We start from the raw sequence: 20,201 nt of genomic DNA on the forward strand, positions 1-20,201 counted from the left end.
TTTCGCTGTGATATTTATTCTTCTACTTCTGTGGCCTTGAATGATGGATTTGGACAAAAGCTTCTGTCAGATGAAGGTTAACGTAACATGAGGATATTTGAGATTTCAGGTCATGATGCAAACAATCGTAAATCAGCTGCAATTTCCGTGCAGAGCAGCAAAGGTTCAGTTTGAGTTGTTTCCTCTCGAATTGAGTGTAACTGACTTTCTCCCCGACACAGTCTGAATCCCACAGGTTCTGTAAATCAAGGTTAGAACAAACCGCTGTGCAGCCACATGACCCAGTTCTGACTCTGTCTCCATCACCGACGTTCTGTTGGAGAAGGTTCTGCATCACGCTCCGGTCTCACCTGAGTCGGTATCTGTGCTCGCAGAATGTTCTGCTCTGTTTCCATGGAGACACCCGGGGCGCTGGTTGTCAGGAACGGGCTCTGGTTGTCCGTCGCCGGACTCGGCATCCCGGGCTGGCCGGCACCCGTCTTCACATCGGATCCATTTCCGAAGGACAGGATGGAATTTTCTGGAACACATGAAGGGCAGAGACGTTTTATAAAAGAGACACACGAGCGTCAGATTCTCCTGATTTCCATCATCTCTAGTTTCCTTTTGATTTTTCCCTGCATGACTTTTTAATGTGAATGAACTTGGGACTGTACTTTGTATGTGGTCATGACATGTGAGGTAAACTCAACCTATCACAGAGAGTTATGAGCAGGCTGAATGACGGAGTATTTTTTAAACTGATGACTACAGAATACTAGAATTACCACCCTGCGGTTCACAGGTCACTGCGACCTTTACTCTTTGACCCTCGACCACCAAAATCCAATCAGTTCATCTTTGAGTCCAAGAGAAGGTTTGTGCTAAATGTGAAAGAATTCCCTCCAGGAGCTCTGGAGATATTGTGTTCACAAGGCAAAACATGTGGTTCGTGAGGTCACAGTGACCATTGACCTTTGACCTTTGACCACCAAAATAGAATCAGTTCATCCTTAAGCCAAAGTGTATGTTTGTACCAAATGTGAAGAACTTCCCTCGAGGCCTTCTTGAGATCTTGAGAATATGACGGATGCACTGACAACCTGAAAACATAATTCCTCAGAAAGGATTTGATCTTAGTTATATTTTGTTTCCTTGGATAAAGGAAGTCGTGCATCAGCGGTTAAACAGAAAAAGTCAATCCTCATTTCAACCAGAGCAGATTTCTGGATAACAGAAGTTCAGATTTTTCAAAATGTATAATTTTTCTAGGCTTCTGGTGAGAAACAGCCTGAAAGAGGAGAAACATATGTTATTCATGGGTCTGGGGAACATGTTTAAACATGTTATTCCTGAGGCAATAAAAACAGTGCGGTCTGCAGTGTTGAGCACAGACGGCAGCACACGGGACACGGGGGGGGGGGAGCAGGAGAATCCTCTTTTCTCTGTGTGAAATCTAAACTGAGGCTGGAAGAGCCCGAGTCAGTGGCAGAGGGAGGCTTTGGTTTTAATCACAGAACTGTCAGAGGCCAGAGTCACACGTGAACAGGAGGAGAACTCAGGTCATTACAGAAGATAATGAACAATAATGAATAATGAACTCAGGCTCAGGGACTAGTTTACGTTATCAGCTGTAGGTAGCATTAGAAAATAGAGGTGGAACGTTTCCAGCCGAACTGAACCCGATCTTCCTACACCGGCTTGTCCGGCCCTTACAAGCCGTCGCCTAGCAACAAAGCTGCGACACGAAATTGTTCTTCGGTTGATTAAAGACGTTGAAAAGACGTTTTTATTTTCAACACGTTTAGCGTTAGCTGTTCGGTTGAGTGCTCACGTTTAAAAATAAATTCTTAATGACATTTTCGAGCTCTAACTTGGTAGTTTGAAAGTTAAACTTCTATCGAGGCCAAAGCACCTTCAATTCAATCAAGCTGCACCACATTCCACACACTCCTAGATATCCGTCCTCTGGATAATCCTGATCCATGAGTTATTCCCTGAGAAACAGGTGAAAAGAAGAATTATCTCATGGTTTTAATGAAATCGTTCCGATAAGCACGAAGGTCGTCGGGTCTCCTGAGAATCGTAGACGCACCCGGCTCCTGTGTGACTCTGATATTCAGCTAAAGTTGTAATAAAGGTAATTTAACGGCGCAGTGACGATGAGCCTGTTTACACATGTGCTCCCGAACACACTGTAATTACTGTACCTTGTTATCCAGGCTTCAGTTTATGTCTGTATTTAAATCACCTGCTTCATTCGAGGATATTTGATTAGCACCCGTTAGTTTTCTGCTTTAACGAGACTCTTTGTTTTTCTGTCTCGAAACACAAACACCCACTAACGTGTTGCTTTCAGTGAATCAGGGAAATCCCACAACAACAACATTCAATCAACTCAATTAACCGGAGTTAAGAAGAATCCTCCCAGAATCCTCCAGGGCAGTAATCTCTTCAGAACACCTGTAGCTGATGATGGATCAACCGTCATCTCGGAAACAAAGCTAATTACTTATATTTGTATTTAGGTTATTTGTGCAAAGTTTGAGTTTGTGCAGGATGATTGATTTCAGTGTCGAGATGATGTGAAGCTCAGTGAAGGATTTGAACATCGTCTGGTTCTTTCATTGACTCCGTGAAAAAACGTCTTTGGTGAAATGTGCGAAGGAGACGGAGTCGTGGGCAGTGGAGCCGACACACAAACCACTAATACAGGATGAGACGCTGCAGAGCTACAAGTGGAAAGTGGAAATGAAACAAAACCATTATGCAACGATAATAATTCTTCACAATAAATGTTGTCAGGACATGAAAATAAACTGAACATGAAGATGGACGACGCGACTCCACTTCCTCCCTTTGTACAAAAACTAGAGCTTAAACATCCCGGAGGCGGAATTTATCTGCTCGGTGATCGTGGTGTGGAGCCGTGGGGGTCGAGGCCCCGCCCCCTACACGCTCTCAACCAATCATGTGTCAGTCTCAGCTGTCAATCATGACGATTCGCCAGCATCAAATAACGAATTTCAAACATGAACAAACATCAGTGTGCCGCCATTTTTTAATTGAGTTGAAGGAACGAACACAGACGACGTCTTTCTGTCTTTGCTGCAGTTCTTTAAGAAAAGAACGATTGAACGACTCCTCTCACTTCACATTTGATCCAGTATTCATATAAAAATAGATCTTACAGCTACTTTAAAGACATTACTCTCCTCCGACTTGGATCTGGCAGCGGCAGCAGCGGCAGCCATGTTCCTCCACAGTAACAAGCTCTGATGAACACACTCTACATCGCCTGGTCCCGGAGGCAAATGGCACAGGAAGTTAACGACTCGCTGGAGCAGCATGCGGAACATTCAGCAGCTAAAGAGACAGATATTGTGTGTTGATGTTCTGCGGCGCCAAGAGGACAAAATAACCGTATGAATACAAAGTGTGTTGTCAGGTAAATGTGAGGATTTTTACTTGTGTGTTCGCATTGAAACACGAGTACGAACCAAAAGTCCACGATTCACAGAGACTAATCTCTAAAAGCACGGCTCCATCTCCTGCTGCAAAAATCTGGGTAGTTATTCTCAGATGTTTAATTGCCTCCATCAAGGAGGTTATGTTTCACCACTTCTCATTAGTTTATGTATCAGCAGCATTACTCAAAATCTGTTTAATGAATTTCCATGAAACTTGGTGGACAGGTGAGAAATGGACCAAGAAAGAACCAAAAATTATGTTTTGACGTGGATCAAGACCTATAATGGCTCTAACTCTAAATCTTTCTTAAACATTGCAACATAGGGCGAAGAAAACGTAAAATATTGTGTGCAAATCATTTTAATAAACAGATGATCTTCAACATGAGGGGATTCCATCACCAGCTGATTGAAACTGACAATAGTTGATGTCTTCGCTGTCACAAGTTGCATAAGAAAGTAGATTTCAGGCAGCGGCAGATACACGGGAACACGTCTTATTGTTTCTCAACCTTATTTCTTGGTGAAATCTTTATCAGGAGAAGCAGGATGACGCAGTCTCACCGATGGTAATCTCACTTTCCGAAAAAAAGAAAAGCCAGACTTTGACTCAGTCCGCGACAAACGAATTTAAATCATCAGTCAGACTTTGGATTTCTCATCTGCCAGTTGTCTGTAACGATGCGATAACGATCCTGATGAATTTTTTAACGGGCCACTTACAGTAAGTAGGCTGTGACTGGGAGGAACGGCCCAGTATGTACATCCTGTGCTATGTATAATTCACAGTCCGCTGGGTTTATATGGTTTTATAACAAAGAGCATTAACATCAACTTCTTGGATTTTCCACAACCACGATGACTTATGATCACATGAGAAATTAATATTCTATAAGCATTCATTTTCATTCGGTTAATGGGCGACTCGACAGCAATTACGTTTGCATGAAAGTCATTTCAATTATAATGTGCTCAAATGAAAACATGAATGAGCGATCCATCTATTAACGTCCCCCGGCTTCGACTGTGAGATGGATGTGGTGCTCAGACGCGGAAATCTGCCCATTATTCCACTTTCTCCCAGCAGAAGCACCCAGAGGCCACTGGCTGGTTACTGGTGATGGGATTTCAAAGCCTCCAGTTAAGTATCGGGGTGTGTGACACACAAAATGCTGATTTCTCACAGGGTCACAACAAATTGATCCGTCCTCCTGAAGTGTTTTCGCCTTTGCAAACAAAATCCTGCGGCAATCAATGCGGCGTCTCGACACCGACTCCCTCCGCTGGTGCATCGCCGAGCGGAGCTGCTCCACGGAGACGGAGCAGGTGGACGGGTGACCCGCGCGCCTTTGTTGCCAACGCCGCGGCTAATTAGAGAAGCTGAAAGTTGCAACAGAACAGAAACGAGTCAATAGCGAGGGAGGGGGGGAAAAGAGAGAATAGAACGGAGCATGGCTGAGGGTGTGTTTACACCAGCGCCTTGCAGCAGAGGCTGTGGACCGGCATGCTAATGGCGCTGTGGGTCATTAGCATCGGTGGGACAGGTGGGAAAGTGTGCCGCCGTGCTCAAAGTGTGCAGTTAGCGCTCCGCAGCGTGGACTGATCTCCTGGCAGGGCTGACGGATGACGGAAGCGAGGGGTGCAACTCCAGCTGCTCGCCACCGCTGCCTCCCACCCGCCGTCACGCGGGGACGAAGTACCAATTGGTATCTTCAGCGGTAAGCTGTTGTGACAGTTCCTTTGTAAATGTTTGGACACGGCTGTTTAAAGCGCCGCCATCTCTTTGACTCCCCCCCCCCGAGGGCTTTTTTTAACCCAGTTCGTGGGTGCACCCGAAGCCATGCTGCGGAGAACATCCTGTGCAGGCCCGACCCGCTTCCTGTCCCCGGCCTTCCCCGGTCTGGTCGCCCCAACTTTCTCCTGTTACACCACAAATCCAACATCCGGAAATAATTTAAATAATTGCAGAAATAAATGAGCCTCACCTCCATCTGTCCTCTCATTTTCCTCCTCACACACTCATCTTTGAAGAAGTCCAGAGCTGCTATTCTGCATAGTGATGCGCTTATTATGGCCGTGATGAGGAGGTAAGGCAGGTGACAGCTGCTTTTACAACCTGAATGTCTTCACTCCAGAGACGGGGAGTTCTCTGCAGCTCTTTTTCCTCCTCTATCTGCAAACGTCTGTATTCTTTCACTGCCACTATTCTCTCTGTCCACCTCATTAGTTCTGAGGCAGGAAACCAAATTACGCTCAATTACAAAGTCATCAAAGGCCATCTGAAGTCCTGTCTCAGCAAGCAGGCCCCAGAGCAACAGCACTGGGGGTCACAAAAAAGATGCAAGACCCAAGGAGGATTTATTTAATTGACGTCGGTGCCGTCCACTTGTTTAGCAGAACCACCACCGAAGGACGGGAGGGCGACAGAATGAAATTACGCTTCATTGTCTGTTCGCGGTGATTGCACGAGGATCGCGGGGAAAAGAGAGAAACGTTCAGGCGGATTCATTTCCCCAATTATTGGCTCTATTCCAAACTCCCCTTGCCAAACCATTACGTACATTTTCTCCCCAAAATAGAAGTGTCGCCTGGCAAATGAGACCGAACGCCGATTGAGATGAGAGTCCGACGCGCATCGCCGCTCCGCGAATCGCCTTCCCCATTAGAAACCTGTTCATCCTTATTATCACGTACGCGCTATCTGGCCTGCGCCGTTTGCCGAGGCAGGCGGAGGGGGAGTGTCTCTTTGCTCAGACTCGGGGAAATGAGGCCAGTCGGTCTGAGGATTGTTTTGCCGGCTCTCCGAGGAGCTTACAGTAAACAGCACACAGGAGCTGCCTCTGCGAGCCGGAGTCCTGGCTGCAGGATGCACATGAGCGGTTCTGCAGAAAAACAAGGCATCTATCAACCGGCTGGAAAACAAGGGTGACGACTCGGGGGGCGGGGGGGGGTTTGACTCAGGATAATGTGCAATTCATTTGCTTCTCTGAAGATTCGTTGTGTCACTGACGCAGACCAGGAAGCATCGGACAGGACTTTGCATGTTTACTGTTGTGTTTTCAATGGCTGCTTCATGGCAGATTTCCTCCGAAAGGACAATGAATAGTTACTTTAAAAGAAAAGGGCTCTGTGACGTTTCCTCCGACTACATCTACAGACAGAAACAAAGGTTCAGCTCTTTTCCAAATGGCTAAACAAGAAGAAACAGACCTTCACAGCCTCCTTTAGGCTCCATCACACCCCCTCCTGCACCCGTTTGTATTCCCCTCTGAGTGAATTTCAAAAAATGTGGATAACTCTGTCAGTCGCTCCTCCACAGTGTTTGTGTTGTGGAGAAGAAGAATGAAAGAGAGCGAGAGAAGTTCACACTTTAGCATAACAGAGGGAAACATTGTTGAATAGGCTGTTTGGGAAAGTCACAGATATTTGGGCGAATGCAGCGTCACAGCATCACAAAGGAGCTTTGAGATATTGTTAGAAGTCTCATGGTTGAAGCTTAAAGTGAAATGATGAGAAGTGAGTGAGACTAATAGGAATGCACAAAGTGTATATGTGACATAAATAACTGCCTGAACAACATATTTATTGTTCTGCAGAACAAAAACCATTAGGAATCACTGTTGGGAGATAAATCAGTTGTGTTATAATGGTTTGGCTCAGACACTAATAAGGTTTGGATCAGCTTTAGGGAAACGGTTTGTATGGAAATGGCCTCTGGACAGATGAACATATGTTTCACTAATCTTAATAACTGTCTCCGTTTGCTTCCAGTCTCCTACAGAAGAAACTGAGCGATCTTCAATAATCACCCTCCTCCTGTTGCTTCCTCTTAAAAAGGCTACCGAGGGTAAAAGGTTGATTTAATAGAGCAAATCCTGATATTTAATCTCGAACGGTTCCATGATGGTTTCTGTACATTTGATGTATTTAGCAGATGGATGAATATGAACAGCTGAGAACTTCCCCTCTACTGGCTTCAGGCCGTCTCACTGTAACGCTGCTCCACATCAAAGAATGTGCGACGGATTATTTTGTTCACAAGCTCGACTTTGTTAATCCTCACGCTCGTCCTGGTTCTTTGTCGAGGTTGTTATTGTCACTGTGTAGCCAGAGGAGTCTCTCTCTCTCTCTCTCTCTCTCTCTCTCTCTCTCTCTCTCTGCAGCTCGTACTCACTCAGGCAGACGTTGTCGTGGAAGAACGTCAGGAAGTCGTTGCACTGCTCCCTGTGGTTCCCGCTCGCTGCACAGGAGCACCAGGGCCCCACGTTGGAGGTGGAGTTGTCAAGGTAGTTGGGTGTTATCGTGCTTCCTGCAGAAAGGGGGGGGGGGGGTTACAGGCGTCTTGAAACAGTTCAGCTTATTAAAGGAAAACTTCTCACATTACCGGGTTTACAGCACAATCACGGCGTCTGACCTTGAGATCACAGAAACAGGAAGTAATCTCTTCATTTAATCTGAGAGGAATATGTATTTTTTCCAGCCTGTGGCCCTTTGGGTGTAAACACCTCGTAAAATGTGCCGTTTCTTAAAGAAAAAACTATTTGCGAAGTTTAATGTTCCAACAAATTGAATGTTTGAGACGGTTTGTGTCTGATTTAATCTTATTAGGACCTCAAGCTGATTACCATAATCAAATAAAGGCATTGCTATCATCATATTGCATTAATCAGGTTAAGTTATTAGTGTGATGGAGGAAGTGAGAGGAATTTTAAAACTGGGATAAATAAAAGTGCATAAAGACAGAAACTGGCAGGTTAGTTAACGGATTCAATTCCAATTACCTAGAAGTGCTGACATCACAGATTATTTTTGAAATCCTCTGATCTCAAGTAACAGTCGATGTATTGATCATACACATGAATAGAAGCTGCTCGTTAATATCAGGGCGTCTTATTTGATTCTCGTCCTCCCAGACTTCAAATCAAAGGAGCCCAGTGGAGCTTTTCTCCCCGTGGAGCTTCCTGACGTGAGTTTCTGCTGAGCCGGGCGGGTTCCAGCACTTTGATAAGTGCAGCGGCTCCCGGTGCCGAGTCCGGGGCCTCGTCACTGAGGCGTCTCACGTGGATTCTTCGGCCCCTTCGGAGCTTTGCAGCAGTAAATGATTGGGAAGTCTTTTTTTCCCCATGGCTACGGTAATAAGGCCCTTGTAGCTTGTGCTTCTAAAAGGAGGTTTGGAAATAAAATTGCAGCACTTTGCCGCAGAAATTCGGATTCACCTGCATTGATTTTTCTGGGTCCCAGCTTTCCAAACAACAACACCTCCAGAGTCCCACTTCTACTCCGGCTGTCTGGAAGGGCCAATCACTGCTGCTCAGCTTTCTGTCTCCGTCTTCCTTTATCTGTCTCCTTCAGTCCCTCACTAACCAACCCCCCCCCCTTTCTGCAGCACTGCATTGTTGTCCCATAACGACGCGTTGAGACTGAGTGCTTTTTAACGACCTTTATGTGATCTTTTGTCGGGTTTTTATCTAAAGCACAATAAGCCGTGTTGTGCGCCTCCGTCCCCCCCCACACTCGTTGTCATGTCGGGGATAATTCTCTCAAAACAGCGGTCAATAGTTGTAATTGCACTACTTATAATGCCAGCAGCTTGGCAGGGCGCGCCGCAGCCACATTAATCAGCGCTCCATCGATCATCGCGCTGTGCCTCTCATCACAATCCTCCACTCGTTCTTTTGAATCCTGCTCAGTGCACTTGTCCGCTCCCTCCCTTCCTCCCTCCAAAACCTGTTCTGCTCCCGATCCATCACAGAGGGGGTGGGGGGGAGTGAGCCAGCGCTGGCACGGGATGATTTGGTTCTTACCTATCAGGCCGGTGTATGCAAGTAGACACGCTCCGTAGTTCTCCTGCTTGCAGCCGCTGGCGCTCGGCTCCGAGGGTTGGCAATCATACTGGAACTGTGCCCAGCGAGACCTGTGGGAGCAATAACATGCCATCCATCATTTACTCATACTTGGCTGCTGCACACATTGTGTCACTGCAGGTTGGCCGATCCACCGCTGCCTTCTCCGAAACGGGACGTGCGTCTGAAAGCCACAGCGCTTGTCTACCTTCCCGTGGTCCTACATTAACTTCCACCGCCCGTCCAGATCCCTGTTCTGCAGAACTTCAACCCCATCCCCCCACTTTCCCCTGCCTGTCGTCTCCTGGAGGGTTGCCAGGCTGTAAGGAGTCAATGAGGGGCAAAGATGGGCCTCGGCTCTGCCTCCTAAATACTGTGCTGCCTGGCCGGGAAGAGATGAGACAAATATGGATCTTCCATATAAATAATTTCCCCCCCCCCCACAGCCGCTCTTCGCCTTCTATTCTTCACCTTTTCCCGCCAGCCGCCCAGACATCTAAGCCTCATCATCATCATCATCGTACAAGGCTATCGCCGCCATCATATCGCATCATCGGCCCCCGTCGACTGGCATTTGCAGCAGGATCCCCTCAGGGCCCCCGCGACTCCCTGCTCGCCCCTCGTTTGTCATGTCATCGTAATGATGTGTGTAAAACTTATAGGCTGTGTTCTAAGTGAAGCCGTCCTCTGCGGGTTAATGCCAGCGGGGGGGGCGGGGCCGCGCAGGGGGCCTTGAGACGCTCCATCCATCGGGGGCGGCTGCAGGAGACGCCTGATCGATGGCTGTGACAGATGAAGCCCTTTGTTTTCCTGACATTTGAAGAGGAAGAAGATTAAACGCCGGCGACCGTTCGCTGTCGGAGCGAGAGCAGTGTGACTGGATGGGTGTGAGGACTCCATGTTCTCAGTCTCCAGCGACAGAGAGAAATACAGCGTCTGAATCATAATGACTTGGTACATTGTTGGTTTTCTGATTGGATGTGTAAAGAGATCTTTGTTTCCATCAGTGTCACACGTTCACTGGGATTCAACGCAGGATAAATATGCCCGTTCAGAGGGTCCGTTTTCTCCATCAGATCTTGGCCGCACGATAATACACATTTTCTGAGCCACGTGTGAATCCCGAGTGATAATGGCTGTTCTGATAATGACTATTTCACGTGGCTGCGTGCTGCTCGGCTGCCTCCCCCAGAAACTGAATACAGAATTTAATGGAACTGCTCAAACACAGTTAATGAGTATAACAATTGAATTAATTAAACAAAGCTGACTAATTGAATCTAAATGAACATTTCAAACCGGCCAGACTCTCCCAAGATTCACAATCCTACTCACAGTGCTGAGGGACCAGGCTCTTTGTGCTTTCTGCAGTTTTCTTGGTAATTTCATAATAATTTCTTTCTGAGATGAGAGAACAGTTTGATATTGGCTTGGTACATGTTGGAATATAGCCTTCTTCTGTAGATACCTGAAGCTAAAACGTGTTGGACCACAGAGATAATGAAAGATTTAACTTATGATCTTCAGAACACACACACTGGACGATTTGGCCAGAACGTCAGACCACACACTTGCTGTTTGTAGGAAACGATTTCAATCAGGTCGAATCATGGCTTCAAATGAATGTGAATTTGCCACATGCTCCATATCCATGCAGCGTTATATTTGCCTCCAGTTTACAGGAGTAATGAGGGAATATGTGTTCCAGTGTAAAACAGCAGAGAACAAGTTGCTGTTGAAGCTGATAAAACATCCAACGAGACAAAGAGAACGTTTCCTCAGGAGACTTCAGATCAAATAAGCTGCCGGATGAGTCAGTGACCTCACACAAGTGTTAACAAGTTAAACTCAACAATCGTAACTGGATCAAAGTTTGTTTCTCCATTAATGTGGGAGTCCGCCGTCTGCTAAACTGTCAAAAACATTAAATTCAGCTTTAAATCTTGGACAACAGCTTCAGGGCAGCACTTTAACATCGTGATTTATCAATTTCAAATGTCAAGTCAATACAATATAACTCTGAGGAAGTATCTTAGCTATTATATGTAAAAACACACCTTTATGATCCTGTAGCAGAAGCTGCAGATAAACTGTCGGTTCATTGAGTCGAATGATGCCAACTTAAGAAATTAGGTGTAAAACTGTCTTGGCAGCAGGTGTAAGACATGATGTATTTTTGTACCTGCACACGTAGTCCGCCTTGCAGACCCGCAGCTGAGCAAGGCAGTTGGGCTTTTCCTTGTCTTCGTAGGAGCAGGACGGCACAATGGTTTGCCTCCGGCGCTCGGAGCAGGCCGTGTCGGTGCAGGGACAGAACAGCAGCTCGTGGGTGTAGTCGGGGGGGACACGGTCAAAGAACTTCCTCAGCGCCTTGTTGCACTTTGGTCGGTTGCACGGCCCCGAGCGGGCCGACGGCTGGATGCAGGACGAGACGTACTCCGTACGAAGCTTCTGACACGTCTCATCTATGTTACACGCCTTGGCGGCGTCCAGGCAGCGGTTCACCGTCGTTACCTCAGATTCTAAGAGAGGACAGAGACACAGAGCATTTCATCATCTGTGTGGTTTGAAGAAAAATCAAATCCCAGACAATGTTTACCGATCATTAGAGCGTCTGATTGGAGCTGGTATCGACTCTCACCTCTCCACTCAGATGACAGATATAAAAACAGAAATGCGTCTTCTTCAAGAACAAACCAAACCAAAAGGATGATTATGTGAAATAAACCCTGCTGTAATGAATAGGAAATGAACGGTGCTTGAATGTTGCATGAGCCCGGGCACTGGATGTGTTTCCGCTGAGGCCTAATGGCTGAATATTTCATTCTGCTGGGTTAATGCAGAGTGGCAGAGCTGGAGGAGCCGCTCCTTGTCTCTCCAACCGCACAACAAGGCCTGTAATTACTGCTCCTTCCCCTTCACCCATCCATCCATCTCTCAAACATCCCCACATCTGGGTCCATCCCCGACTCACCTGACTCCCTCCTTCCCTTTGCCATCTCCCTCCCTCACTGCGAGCCGGCTTCTCTCAGCGCTGCCATCACCCCCTCTCCATCTGTCTACTCCTGTCTCCTGCTCAGCTCTCTCCCCTTGTCCTCCATCCATTCTTCCTCCACTCGGTCCGTCCCTGTCTGCCTCATTGCTCCCGTGGTAATGAGCCACCTCTCAGAACCATCTTCTCTCTTTGTGGTGGTGACATTATTTCCAAATCTATCATCACGCTTTATTCTTCTCTCCTTCTCAAAGCGACCCTGCCAGTCAGTACGGCCGTGATGACACTCAGCTCCTCTGGCAGATCGCGCCGCTCATTAGTTTGTAACATGCCTGTAGTTGTGTCTCTTGGTGAGTTCAGCTCCCACCAAGCTGTCAAATAAAATATGAATGGCCTTGGAGAGGAAGCTAACAACCCTTCACAAAGCATAGGTTATTACCAATTTAACTGCTAAGCAGACGAGGGGGGGACCCTGAACATGGACATTCGTTTTCATGTGAAATCCTTGTGGTTTCTTTTCCAAGCTATTATTAATTGGGAGGAGACCTGCAGAGCAATGGACGCTCTTATCCTGCTTCACATTCACACAGTTACACGTCTGTGCTGCACCGAGCCACTGGAGGTCGAGTGCTCTGCCTGGTTTCCTGACTGCAGGCCTGGTTGTGTAATGTTCATATAACTCTACATGTTGTCTGTGAGAATCTGGACAGAGACACAGTCGGTTGTTTTGTCTCCAGAGCATCACCACTGAAAACCAAAGACATAAAAATGCATGACATGACAGCTACTTGAAAGTGAAGCCAAAGTGTCTCGATCGCCCCCTGGTGGCTGGCTGCAGTACAGGCCATACGTCTTGCCGTGTTCGTTACTTGAAGCTATAAAACCAGGGAGAGACGTCATGATTGACAGCTGAGACCCTGAGCTCCATCTGCTCGGAGATGTGTCGTCCATCTTTTTTTTTTTACAGTTATTGAGTAAAACTGTCAAATTCCAATATTGTGATTATTAAAAAAAATATTTTTGTCTCTTGTATTACGACACATTCAAGACTCATTGTATTCATTTGAAAAACAGAGAGGTCATTAGGTCTGCTTTAATTCAGAGGCTGCATTTGAAGACCATCACAGCAGCACGACAAGGTTTTCCCATTAGATGGTGACCTCAAATGCGTCCTTCCATCCCCAAGATATATAAATATACATATATAAATATATTTCAAAGTCATTTCTTTGTGTACGTACATGAATTGTCCATGTTTGGAATATGATAAACACACGGATACGCTCAGAGGAAGATTACGGTGAAGAAGCTGTTTTTAATCCTTTTTCTGTGGCCGTGACACAGTCGTCTTTGTTGTCCTTTGTAACGACGGCAGCGGAGCCGCCACAGAGGTGAATATTAGATTTTCTTGAAGTCTTCTTTGATTGAGGTCTTTGAGGTTGGTCACATTCATACTGGAAATGAAGCCTTTTCTATACACGGCCCCTTGACGAGCTGCACTTTGGCTTCAACTGCTGCCTCTAATCTGGACGTGAGCATCCTCAGTTTAACGTGTTCAGCCTCATCGTCAGTGTATTAAAATACTGTTTCTCAGAGACTCTGACCAACCGGTTGCACCAAAGAACCAAGAGAAAACAAAACTGTATTTTCCCAACAGCTGTGGTGCATGAAGTAGAAAATCTCAGAGCTGGGAAAAACAATTCCAGTCTCTCCCAGAAGCCAGTGATGCGTTAAAAAGCTGAATTTCTGTGCAGAACATCTCACGCGTTTAACAGAAGCTCCTTCATAAAACCCACTGACGTGACTTTACTTAACTGATTAACTGGCAAAGGGCAAAGAACAGCGTTGTATAAATGCAGCTTCAGAATGTGACGAGGCTGCGGCTGCGGCGTCCATCCCTGAACAACGGTCATTACTGTGTTTGAGGGAGCGACGCTGGAAGGGCCGTAAAAACATCCATTAATCACGTCTTTGTTGTTTTGGCAGTCGGCTTGTCGAGATGCACGGCATGGACGTCCACTCTGACCTCCCGCCGAGTCGCCGGAGTGAAATTTACGAGGAGGCTGCACACAGAGGGTCTGTCGCTGCTGTAATTCACAGCGGCCTCAAAAAAACGAGCGGGTGTCATTTTAATACGCAGCTTATGTGCGAGGTCACGAAACATATGATCACGCGCGTTAGAGGACGTCGCCCAAATTGCAGCTGTTCAGTTTTTCTCATGGTTATTACTGTGCAATACACAACCAACGTCTCCCCTGAACAGGTGAGGACAGTTTATCACTTTTCCCTAATCGATGATCTCACTCAATCACGCTCAACAGGCCCACGGAGAGTGAACGGGTCGAGGGGACGAGTGTGAGCGCCGCCCCGTCCCTGATGATTCTCTAAGAAGCATGAATGGCGCCTGAGCGGCTGAGATTCAAAGTGGGTTTGGAACTAGCTGTGGGAGGATCCATGGAAATGGAGCCGCAGTGTACAGTAGCTCTGCTGCGGGGGGGGGGAGTACGTGTTTGCTAATGCTACAGATTCAATATGTACAGAAGAGGTGGTTGTGATGTGCCAGCGTCTGCAGTTGGGCTTTTTTTTTTTTGTCCACATTAAACAGACGCTCTCTCCCACGCTGCAGGTTTCTAAACTGGGGTGGGGGGGGGGAACCAATTTAAAACGGCACAAAGCAAAGGGCCCTGACTTTCACCTGGAACCAAATTACTGGATTTGTCATTTTCTATCCCAGTGTCCAAATTGCTTAAATTGCCAATGCACTTAAAATGAGCTGTGGTCAGGTTCACTGGGGGGGCAGTGTTATCTCCAGGCAGCGGAAAGAGGACAGCCTGGTTTCACTATAGTCGACTTCATCGTGTGTTCTACATTCGTGGATATGGAACTGACTGAGAAACCAGAACGTGGGGCAGAACGTGACCTTTTTCCAAATCTGCATCGAGCCTTGGAATCAAACCTTTTCCTCCTTCTTTGCCTCGACTGGCTGCTGTTGGTCAGAATGATACCAGAATGGGTGAAGCACTAGTTTAAAGGGAAAATGATTTATTATCATATCAATCCCTTAAAAACTCCCACGATTCATTAAAGAAAACTAAGTACAACCATTTGAAACAGTTTAAATGATGTTGATTTTAAATCATCAAACGTGGATGTGGAGACACCTTGAATACACTTTAGATCGTGTGTTTAGATAATTTGACCTAAGTTTCATCTGTTATCATAAGTCTCCTTTTATAAGTGGGGAGGCAATAGAAAAGAGAATCCCATAATTTAGATTATGTCATTCTTGTAGGTTATGGAAACGAATGTAGATGTAGATTATTCCCTCGGATATTAATTTGTACTTTGAAGCATTTGTTTGAGTTTTGATCTGTTGTAACAACATTGAACTCTATGACAACTCCGTTTATTTAATGTCGGCAAATTGGAAATTAAATCTGAACATTATCTGAATTTATTTCTAATGGTTTTACACAAACTGACTCATGAAGTAGCCTCATCACAAACTGTCTTTCTCATTTTGAAATCATATAAAATGTGTATTTGACTCTATAACAAACATCTCTGCTTGTTTATTTTTTTAAATGTAACGTGTGAGTCAGTGAGGATCCACTTCCATGTCCCCCTGAGCTGCCATTATCCACTTATTTAAACTTTGAAGACATTAATCATTTTACAGTGCAGCACACATGAACACCTTCCATCCTAATCTCTTCACTTGAGTCATTATCTAAGTCCCACGGACGCTTTATCTCGAGTCGTCCGGAGAACAACACAACACTTGACTCTGTGTCGTCTCCGGTGGGAAACAAGTCGACTCCTCCGTCTGCTTCCAAACCTCCGACGGGAAGAAGAGTGGAAACAAACCAGCTCCGTCCGTCCGTCTCCGTCTCCATCCCACTTCTGACTTTTTGTCTTTCTTCTCCTCATACTCTGTGCCCCCTTCCGGATGCATTAAAATAAATAGGTAATTAATCTGTGCCTCGGGGGTGGGGAGAACAGCAGCACACACCTGCCCCGCGGCTTCGCCCGGGGGCTCCGAGGCAGAGACAGAACCAAAGTGTGGGCTGTTACTCGGCAAACACTTTCTGCAAACCCACCTGCAAATCCACATGTTCTACACTCAGAGCGACACAGGGTAACGTCTCCGTTTGCTCTCCCACATCCAGACGTCTGACACCAGTTTCCCACTCACTTGCCTGACTGGGACTGGGACTGGATTGTGTGAAACGTTGATTATTTTAATGGTAAGAGAAGCAGAAAAGGGAGGATCTCCCAGTCACCTGCAGCGATGGAGGCCAGGCGGACGTAGTCGGAGCCTCTCTCCTCCGGTTCGTACGGGAAATTCTCCACCAGGCTGAGTCCTGCAAGACACACCAGAGGGTTTAGGTTCCAACTCAAGTTGTTCTGTCTGTCTTAGTGTCCTGGGACAAAAAGTCAATATGATAAATATAAGAGCCCAACTGATAAAGCAAGTATAAAACTACTGATATCAATATATCCACAAATCTGTACTTGGGGTTAAATGTAAAATAGAAACATGAATGTAAAATCTTTTCCGCATTGTTCATCGTGTTAAATACAAGTTTTCATACCACCGAACATAAATACATCCACAGATAAAGGTTTATATTGACAGATACTTATTGGTCAAATAAGCATTCCCTCCTCCATATGACCACAGACCAGATGACCACCCAACAATGTCTTTACAAACACAGTAAATGGCATCATTAGAGAATCTATGAGTATAATACAAACTATCTCTATGTTCCCTATGTTTTAATGTGCTAGTTGGTTCGTGGTATTTAATTTACTGCTTGATTTAAAATGTGCTGAGTCACCATGTGACCACAGTGTAAACTGAAAAATTAAATTGACTAAAACTATGTGGACACATTTACTAAACCAGCGCCACAGAGGTAATATTTTCCTCCCGGACCCACAGGAGTTTTATTTTACAATTTACCTCCCAAGCAAATAAGATATTAATGTAGGAAATAAAAAAAGAACAACTCAGAGGCAGCGAAGCGTCTGTGGAGCCTGAAGTTAAACTAAATCAACTATGATAACAAAGAAGAGAAACACAGGCTGCTCGTATGAGGTTAAAAACCAACGAGCAGCTCTTTCATTTTAACAACACGAGGTCAGTGAAGGAGGCAAAAATGTCCTTTGTCCAAACTGCAGCGTGTGTTTGACTTAATAAACGTCCGGGGTTAAAGTTATGACTCCATTTGCTTTATGAGGTCACCGTCTTCACGTCTTTAACATTTAACACTCGACTTGCAGGATATTGTCGAGCTTGTTTAACGGTTGCCCTAGTTTCCAGTCGTTATGAATATAAAATGATATGCTAAATGCCCAAATTTGAATATAAATGTACCGAAAATAACCGGGCTAAATGTAGGAAAAAAGACAGTGACAGGAAAAAGCATTTGAAATAAGCACAAAAGTGATAAAACACAATAAGTGTGGATGGAACAAAAGGAATCAGAGCCTCAGTTTGAACACATTTTGACACAATAATCACTCTTTTCATTTCTGCTGAGCCGTCTGGAGGCGGACACCACGTGCACCAGATAATCCCAGTAACATACTGTACCTGCTCCCGCCCACCTACTGGGAACAGAACCATCAGATTCTGTGGGTCAACGCCAAGTCTTACCGTGCAGCACCGACTGGTGCAGGCTCCAGTAGATGCTCAGGCAGTTCTTCTCCTTCTTCATGCCTCGTTTACACTGGCAGCCGTGCAGTGGCGTGGACAGCAGAGCAGTCATGGCGTTCTCACACTGGTTCCGCGCCCCGGGGCCCAGCTTCACGCTGCCGTCCCCCGCCACACACTGCCTGAGGGTGCGGAGCCGCGGGCTGCAGGTGTCGTCGCTGGAGCAGGTGTCTCCGGCACGCAGGCAGTCCCTGCCGCCCAGAGACAGAGCCACACGAGGGACTCCTGCGAGACGAGACAGACACAGGACAGGTTGGTGAATGGACCCCAGGAACAGAACTGCGTGGGAGACTCAACTGTGGACGGCTCGTCTGTGCACCTCTTCGTATAAGCATGAGAAATTCAGTTTGCTGAACCCTAAACATATAATCATCGTCATAACAATAATAACTTCAAACAGAACTAATTGATTGGGCTGTAAGTTTTACCACAGACAAAGTGAAACGAGTGAAAACACCACATTGTGAGTTGTGCTGAGCATCGATTAAAACCTAAATACGTCAAATGCAACATGCAAAGATTCACAAAACACACAAACCATGTGTGTATTAATTGTGTGTCCCTTGTGTGTGAGGATCATGCAGACGACTGAGCAGCTGTGTGAGGCCCGTGTTTGCCCTCATGCTTTCATCTGTGCACATTGGTTTATGGTAATTCAGTTAATTGCATCATTTACAAGTTAAATAAGATCAAACAAATAGGAATAATAACTGGATATTCCAGAAGTGCACTTGCATGAAGCTCTGGGACTCACGGGAGACTGATAATAATAGAAACAGGTAATAGTGATGCAGCCGACAGGAGCGTTGCAACAGGTAAAGCAGGAAAATTGCGGCAACAACAACTTTATTATTGTTATTTATTTAAATTCCACGATCGGCTACGTACAGAAAACCCCCAACAAGACCCCACGCATCTAACTTTCAGTCAAAAGCTTCATTATTTCAGAGGTTTGGTTGAAGAGCGTGTGTGTGATTTTCTACTTTTTCATGCACGGTATGATCTTTTCTATTTGAAAACTGGAATGATGATGTTTTTCATGGGTCCCCCCCCCCTGCTCCCTTGTGCCTGGGGCCCCCACAGTCCCTGGCAACGCCCCTGTTAGCAGAGGTTGCTGCTCCTTTATGTGACAAACAAACTGAATCATTTGCTAAAATGATCCAAATTGATTTGAATTTAATAATTGTGTCAGATTCCAACGTCCCGTGTCAGAAGTGATCAGAGTCGCTCAGCGAAGCGTCTCCCCGCTGCATTCCAGAGTTTTTTAATAATTCCATTCATTAACCCGAGGGGGGGTGCTATATTATTCATGAATTCAGACTGTTGTCACATGTAATACATCTGACACCGCTGACTGGGTTCTGACTGGATTAACCCCCGTGCGTCTCTCAATACATCCTGACATGTTTCCGCTGCAGTCAAAACAAAGAGTCCTATTTATTCCGACTTGTTTACCGTTGTTTCATGTGCCGCTAATCAGATGCAACAATATATTCCTACACGTCGAGGAGTTCTTCTGCTGGATCTCACAAATATTGTTCTGTTGAATCCACGTGTCTGATTTGGGAGAACACGATTACCATCACGACTAACTGCGAACTTTTCTAACTTTTCTACGATGCTAGCTTTGACAACTTTTACCGGTTCTCACTTATTTATCTTTTGGACGAACCTTTGAATGTGTAGATTTCTCCTGCTTGTACAGAAGCATCTGATCCCACCTGTTGAAGAACCCGTCTACGGAACGTCTGTCAATTCACTGTTAATCCCTTTGTTATTTGAAATTGGCTGCAATTCACCTAGGGGGCAGTAGCGAGGATCTCAAAGAATTGGACTAAATGGAGCTAAATGGCTAAAATAATCATTTACACCTGCAAAGTGAAAAGATATCAATCAGTATAATTTACCACATAAACTTGACATTTTACGGTGAAATCACTTTATGTGCATTAACGATTTTACGATTTAATGCCTCAAAATAATAATAAAAACAAACCCTGTAGTACTGAATAAATTCACCCGAAAACCTGAGATGTTTCAATCTGGACCAGAGCGACAGACCGACAGTCGGACAGACGGACAGACGGACAGTCGGACAGACGGACACCATCGTCCCCTCGGAGCCCGGCTCAGAAAGTTCACTAACTGAACAGCGGGTCGGTCAGAACAAGATCTGCTGCCAAACTTTATATTTC

The 20,201-nt window shown here is 45.8% G+C and overlaps 1 protein-coding gene across 1 annotated transcript in view; it reads right to left on the minus strand.

Annotated features, from left to right (window-relative positions):
* Positions 1-20,201, minus strand: part of gfra4a (GDNF family receptor alpha 4a) — a 113,388-nt gene that overhangs the window by 4,492 nt on the left and 88,695 nt on the right. Inside the window, exons 2-7 of the mRNA XM_035167190.2 lie at positions 17,950-18,231; positions 16,568-16,648; positions 11,475-11,814; positions 9,254-9,363; positions 7,624-7,758; positions 351-520 (exon numbers count right to left, since the gene is read on the minus strand). Of these exons, the coding sequence (XP_035023081.1) occupies positions 351-520; positions 7,624-7,758; positions 9,254-9,363; positions 11,475-11,814; positions 16,568-16,648; positions 17,950-18,231 (1,118 nt within the window). The remainder of the gene's footprint in view (positions 1-350; positions 521-7,623; positions 7,759-9,253; positions 9,364-11,474; positions 11,815-16,567; positions 16,649-17,949; positions 18,232-20,201) is intronic.

Source organism: Hippoglossus stenolepis, chromosome 10, assembly GCF_022539355.2.
Source record: "Hippoglossus stenolepis isolate QCI-W04-F060 chromosome 10, HSTE1.2, whole genome shotgun sequence".
Lineage (NCBI taxonomy): Eukaryota > Metazoa > Chordata > Actinopteri > Pleuronectiformes > Pleuronectidae > Hippoglossus > Hippoglossus stenolepis.